This window comes from Physeter macrocephalus, chromosome 15 (assembly GCF_002837175.3).
Source record: "Physeter macrocephalus isolate SW-GA chromosome 15, ASM283717v5, whole genome shotgun sequence".
NCBI lineage: Eukaryota > Metazoa > Chordata > Mammalia > Artiodactyla > Physeteridae > Physeter > Physeter macrocephalus.
Genome location: NC_041228.1, coordinates 41,823,056 through 41,830,029, shown reverse-complemented (window position 1 = coordinate 41,830,029; position 6,974 = coordinate 41,823,056). Strand labels below are relative to the sequence as shown.

General features: G+C 38.2%; 1 protein-coding gene across 1 annotated transcript in view; it reads right to left on the bottom strand.

The window, feature by feature from the left end:
- The window catches only part of RAD54B (RAD54 homolog B), a 119,578-nt gene that overhangs the window by 38,049 nt on the left and 74,555 nt on the right, over positions 1 to 6,974 (bottom strand). Inside the window, exons 6-8 of the mRNA XM_007117628.3 lie at positions 5,226 to 5,388; positions 1,837 to 2,062; positions 1,361 to 1,568 (exon numbers count right to left, since the gene is read on the bottom strand). Of these exons, the coding sequence (XP_007117690.1) occupies positions 1,361 to 1,568; positions 1,837 to 2,062; positions 5,226 to 5,388 (597 nt within the window). The remainder of the gene's footprint in view (positions 1 to 1,360; positions 1,569 to 1,836; positions 2,063 to 5,225; positions 5,389 to 6,974) is intronic.

Below are 6,974 nucleotides of genomic sequence, written 5' to 3'. Positions count from 1 at the left end.
CGGGCCTCTCACCGCTGTGGCCTCTCCCGTTGCGGAGCACAGGCTCCGGACGCGTAGGCTCAGCGGCCATGGCTCACGGGCCCAGCCGCTCCGCTGCATGTGGGATCCTCGCGGACCGGGGCACAAACCCGCGTCCCCCGCATCGGCAGGTGGACTCTCAACCACTGCGCCACCAGGGAAGCCCTCCCTGTCCTTTTTATCTTTATTATCTTTAAGCGACTAAATGTGAAGAATGTAAAGGTCATTTAACAGTTCCCAAAATTATTTCTAAAAAGCACATATAGTTTTAAAAATCACATTTGGTAATGGTTAATACAATCCTTCTTCACCAATTGGAAGTCAAATGATCATAAATTACTTAAAGATGGGTACCCTCCACACCCCAACTCAATGAGAACACAACAGGGGGCGTTTTCTCTGTTGCTCCAGGGCATACTTCTACCCTAAAGATGTGGAATGGAGGAATAAGCTGTTGGTCACACCCTTTCTCCCTCCTCATTTAAACTTCAGAGGAGAGCTCTGACATGCATATAGGACACATGAAGGACACCATGAGATATGATGTAATAAGTATAATCATGCCCTGCCCATCCCTTCCAAAAGGATTAAAGATGATAGGGAAATAGAGCCTTAAGTAGAAAACGGAAGGGTCATAAACCTTAGTAATGAATACAACTCTCTTCTTTCCTCTGCTACCACATAAGACCAAAGTGAGGTGTGGGAGAAAAGCTACACTGAGTTATTCAGGCCTAATTCTAGTCTAGGCCTTAAGCTAAAAAGGATTGGGTAGAAAAGGATTCTTGTATTTACACACAGTCTATCTCATCCTTCCAATCTGGGCCAGAAGCTTTGGCCAGCAAAAAACCATATGCATACAGCACAAACATATAAAAATAAAGGATATTTATATTAAACACTTACCATGTATAGGGTAGTCTTCCAAGACCTTTACATGGATTAACTCATTTGACACTCACAACAACTCTATGAAGTAGATGGTCTTACTATCCCTATTTCACACATAAGGAAATTGAGGTACAGAGAAGTATAACTTGCCCAAAGTTGCACAGCTATAAATATCAGACTTGGAAACCAAGCACAAGCAGTCTAGTCCCATCTCCTACCTTCTTTACCATGATACCATTGTGTTTATTCCTCAAAGAATCCAAAATCTGGATTGCACAACGTTACATAGGATTTAAATAATTCAGAATCCTACCAAGACTCAACTAACATAGGTTTATTAGTATGAATTCCACTCAAACCCATCAATTCTTTGGATGCCAAACATCATATTATAAGTTTTGCATATTCACTAGGCAAAAATAACCATCATATCTCCCCAAAAGTAAATACAGACCAGTCAGAATTATCCTTTTCTCACAGGAGAGGTTAATGAGGGCTGTAGCTGTCTTAATGGTTCTGTTCTTCAAACGATGCCCTTCATCACAAATTAGAAGATCAAATTTTATACTCTTAATTTGATCCAGGGAACGAAGTAACATTTCATAACTGATGATAAGAACAGAATAAAATGAAGATTTGGTGAATTCTTCTACTTTGTGGTCCTAAAAAAAAAAAAGATAATATTTAACAAATCATGGGCAAAAACTGTGTGAAATCAAATTTAAGCAGCGTATTCCTGACAACCATTAACTAGGTATTAGAATATGTTAACTCAGGACCAAATTGCAGGGCAAGATTCCATTTATCTGCAAAGGGTCGGAGTTACTTACACTTGAAAAACTGCTACGTAGAGAGTGAAAACTGCAGTATTGATTTGAAAATCTAGAGATTTAGTAAATGACCAGGGCTAAACTTTTAAAAGTCTCTTACCTGATCAACAGTAAATATCTTGATCCTTTCACTTCCTAGCCATTTTTGAAATTCTTTCCTCCAATTATTCACCAAGCTTCCAGGTGAGACAACAAGTGTCTTCTTTATTACTGGCTTGCCACCATAGGGTCCCTGACACTGTAGAGTCCAGATGAGCGAAATACATTGCAATGTTTTCCCTAAACCCATTTCATCAGCAAGAATAGCTCCACATCTGCCATTCACCCTGTTAGAAACAATTATACTTCCTTCAGTTACAAAAGGAAAATATTTTATGTCCCTAACACCATCACCTATTAGTCAAGAACCAGAAGCTGATGTTTTGTACGTAGGATGAATTCTAGCCCCCACTAAACACTTTTTCTAGCTCTTCAATCAGCTGATTTATGACATATCTCTTTTGAATCCTTGCTAATTATATTCATTACGTATTTGTCAACTAAATTACTAAAACAACTTGAAATTAGAGTTGAATCTAAATCATCTGTTACTATCATGTATCTATATTTAGAGATGAGAAATGAATCCCAATTTTATATCTACCTTTGAATAATTTAACTATAACCATGCTTCTCATCACCAACAGTTGAGCAGTTTTTATCAGTTTCAGTATTAGATATAAAAACAGTTTAAAATATATTGAAATGTAAACCAGAAAGATCTATTGGTCTGTATTTATGATTCTCTGGCAGTAAATGAAGTCCTCAACCAAAATAGCTCCTTGAGCTGTAAGAAAAATTAAACACTAACTATTTGATCTAATACATGTAATTTAGTAAAACTCTCATCCAACAAACCTACTTGGTTAATGTAATTTAAAATTAAATATTATAAGGAATATAATAATATAAGTAAGTGGCATTTTATACCACTTCATAGTTTTTAAAGCTCTTTGAAGGTATTAGATATACATTTTAAAAGTTACACAATCCAAAGGAATTAAGGATATTACCAAAAATATAAGTGTAGTTTGTTAACCCATTGTATTTCTTACTAGTAGAAATAATAACCAAAAACAATTTTATAGGGGACTTCCCTGGTGGTCCTGTGGTTAAGAATCTGCCTTCCAATGCAGGGGACGCGGGTTCCATCCCTGGTCAGGGAACTAAGATCCCACATGCCACGGGGCAACTAAGCCTGCACGCTGCAACTACTGAGGCCACGAGCTCTGGAGCCTGCACACCACAACTAGAGAGAAGCCTGCACACTGCAACAAAGAGCCTGCACGCCTCAATGAAAGATCCCGCATGCCTCAACTAAGACCCGATGCAGCCAAAAAAAAAAAAACCACACACAATTTTATATATGTTCTCGATTTCAAAGTGTAGAGGAAAAATTACAAACATGAATCACAGCCACTATTATTATTTTAGATCAACAATTTGCCACTGCAAGATGCCAGCTAACTGAGACATAGTGAGTGGCAGAGAGAAAACAGTGATCCATCATCCACCATCCATCATCTATCATCATGGTATAGGGAAGAGAACAGGAAGACTTCCCTTGAAGAAGATGAAACTTGAGCAGAGTTTTAAAGGTAAATAGGAATTCACTACATTAATCAGGTAGATCAGTATAGTTGGAGCTTGAACTGAATTCCAAGCAAGAAAATATAAGCTAGGAAGCTGGCAAAATAGGAAGAAGACAGAAGATGAGGATACTTATCCTTGAAAGCTCAGACTGTATCTTGTAGGTCAGCATCTCCCAAACATCAGTCTTTCATGACTACCATTACAATTTTTTGCCATACATGTGATACTATGTTATTATTTATTATTTTTCTCTAAATCAACTCACTTTTTTCCTTAGATGTATTTGAAAACTCTTTCTAAGCATAATTTATCTGTGAAACAAAAAGTTTAATGTGCTATTTCTTTCTAATTATTCATTAACTCAATATGCTACTATTAAAAGTAAAAAATAGGGGCTTCCCTGGTGGCGCAGTGGTTGCGCGTCCGCCTGCCGATGCAGGGGAACCGGAAAGTAAAAAATAAAGTTTGTCCATGTATACCTAAAATGATCCCATACACAACCCAGTAAAGTGCATATCACAGATTAGGAAACACTGCTCTAAGTTCTGAGAATTGTAATAATTTTAAGCAAGGAAATGCCATGTTCAGAATTGTTTTCAGAAAAATCAAGCTGGTGGTGATAAGGAGAATGAATCTGAGAAGTATCAGAAGCAGATAAACAAGTTAGAAACCATTGCAATAGTCCAGATAAAATATAATTTTATGACACCAGTTACTAGAGCTGCTACAGTGAGGTGCCAGAAATAATTAGGACCCAAATGATATGTGGGAGGTCAAAATAATCAAAAGTTTAGGTTTGATTAGATAGAGAAGGTGAGAGAAAAGAAATCAAAGATGATTCTCAGGCCAAGTGAGATAAGATCTCCAAAAGGAAGAACAGATTTAAGAAAGAACATGAATCTAGAAAGTTTCTATGAAATAGTTTTCCCTTAACTTGTCATCATTCACGGGGTTCTTAGACTTTGGGGGAATTTACATTCCCAACTCCCTAGTAAATGACCAATATAAAAATCAAGGTCCTATGCATTAAAAACAAAACAAAAAAGGACTGAAAGGAAATGTACTAACATGTTAGCAGAGACCTTTGATTTTTTTTTACCCCCTTTGTCTGCTTTGTATGTATGCGTGTGCCTTCTATTGATACTTCAACTGTACTTCGACTACAATTCTTTAAGAAAACTCAATTTTAAAGGGGGAGGAGGGGGACTTCCCTGGTGGTGCAGTGCTTAGGAATCCACCTGCCAATGCAGGGGACAGGGGTTCGATCCCTGGTCCGGGAAGATCCCACATGCCGCGGAACAACTAAGTCAGTGAGCCACAACTACTGAGCCTGCACTCTCGAGCCTGCAAGCCACAACTACTGAGCCCACATGCCACAGCTACTGAAGCCCAAGCGCCTAGAGCCCGTGCTCCGCAACAAGAGAGGCCACCGCAATGAGAAGCCTGCGCACCGTAATGAAGAGTAGCTCCCACTCGCCGCAACTAGAGAAAGCCCGTGCACTACAACGAAGACCCAACGCAGCCAAAAATAAATTTTTTTTAAAAAATCTGCTTAAAAAAAGCTGGGGGGAAGGAGGGACTCTTTCTTTGTGTGTGTAAGTAGAGGTGAGATAAGAAGAAAACCTTTTTGCAAAATCCTCATAAGCCGTATGCCCAGTTCCTAGAAAGATGTCTGGCACACAGCATCCATCAAGAACTACCTGCGGAATAAACATACACATTAAGTACCATTTGCCATTCCTACCAACTAAAATATATGCTGTACCCACTGAGACGCATTATATATCAGGCTTGTCCTAGAAAACCATTATGTTACAGGTTAAATCAAAGCTCAGATTAAACTAATTATTTTCCTACCTCATTCCCATCACACATTCATAAAGGAATATGATCCCTTCTTTCTGATGTGGTCGAAGGTGAAATACAAGGTGAGGATCTATCACTACATCCACAACAGGAAAACAGTTCTTATTGAACATCCACTGGTGATTATTATCTGGCCGGAGCATAGTAAGGGAATCTTAAGAAAAAGAGAAAAGTATAATGATAAATGTATTCCAATTTCACTCTGTCAGTAACTACATTATCTTGCTCTAATTACTCAGAAGATAGAACTATTTGCCATCATTTGTGGCAAAAAAAACTTTGAAATTCAGTAACATCAATGCTAAGCAAAGGTACAAAATTAAAAAAATAAAATCTCTTGCCTTATTGATGTAAGATTTCATGCAAAGAATTGCGAAGAGCTTTCCAAACTTCATGCCTAAAAGTGCTTTGAAACCACTGAAATTCACTGTTGTCTAATAAAGAATTCAGCCACAACACTTAATAGTTCAGTATTCAGAGCAGAGAACTATTTCCAACTGAAAGCACAGGTTGGAATTTTGCCAAGATGCTCCTGCTAATGCTCACAGCTTCTTATTCTGGAAAGGCTTTCCAAATTTAATATAAAGGCTCCCTTTTTTCATTCTTGTACCCACTAACAATGACCATTACTCCTATTATTCAGAAGAACTGAGAAAGCATGACAAATTTTCCATTGACTTCACCACCATTATTTGCTTAAAGTTAATTACTTCATTCATAAATGTAAAATTCATGAATCTTTGCAAAGCAGCATGAAGTAACCACCAAATAACAATGTAATTCTTTAGAAATATGCTAATACAATTTAAAAGATTTATTAAAAGTCACCCAAAAAAACAAAATCAAACGTAACTAGAAAGCCGGTCTCAACTCATAAATCTGAAATCAGAAAATAAGCTCATCAAAATAATTTTTTGGATATATTTGTATGTCTACATCATGGTTAAACAAAATAAATTTTAAAAAATAAACAAAAAGAAAAAAAGAGAAGAACAAAGATGAGAAAAGGAGATTTTTTTTAAATGGGTTCCAGGAGATCAAATATGGGAATTCCCTGGCGGTCCAGTGCTTAAGACTCTGAGCTTTCACTGCCGAGGACGCGGGTTCAATCCCTGGTGGGGGAACTAAAATCCCACAAGCTGCATGGTGTGGCCGAAAAAAAAAGGAGATTAAATAAATAACCATCAATGTGTAAATACATAGTCACAGGAATGAGAATCTGGTTGTGTTTACTGATAGCAATTACCCAGAGGAAAATTTTGTGATCTTCCCACGTTTCTGAGCAAGCAGGAATTCACCTCTCATTTCTGAGGTGAATTCCTGGCAGGTAGGGGACCAGGCAGTGAAAATGGAAAACTTGGCCCTTGGGTTTCCTCTATATCCCAGTAACAAAGCAAGAGTATATGCCTTGTGGATTTCCAACCAAGAAATGGCCCCATTTTTTTCTATCTTTTAAAAAGGACAAAGGGTAAAGAGGTAAAGATGATACACAGCTCAAGCAAGAAGGACCACAGAATCATAAGTCATCTAACAAAGTACCCAGCTTCAAGAAAAATAAAACCTAAAGCACGACAGCAATAGGACATCAATTCAAATCTTTTTTTTTTTTTTTTTTTTTTTTTTGTGGTATGCGGGCCTCCCTCTGCTGTGGCCTCTCCCGTTGCGGAGCACAGGCTCCGGACGCGCAGGCTCAGCGGCCATGGCTCACGGGCCCAGCCGCTCCGCGGCATGTGGGATCCT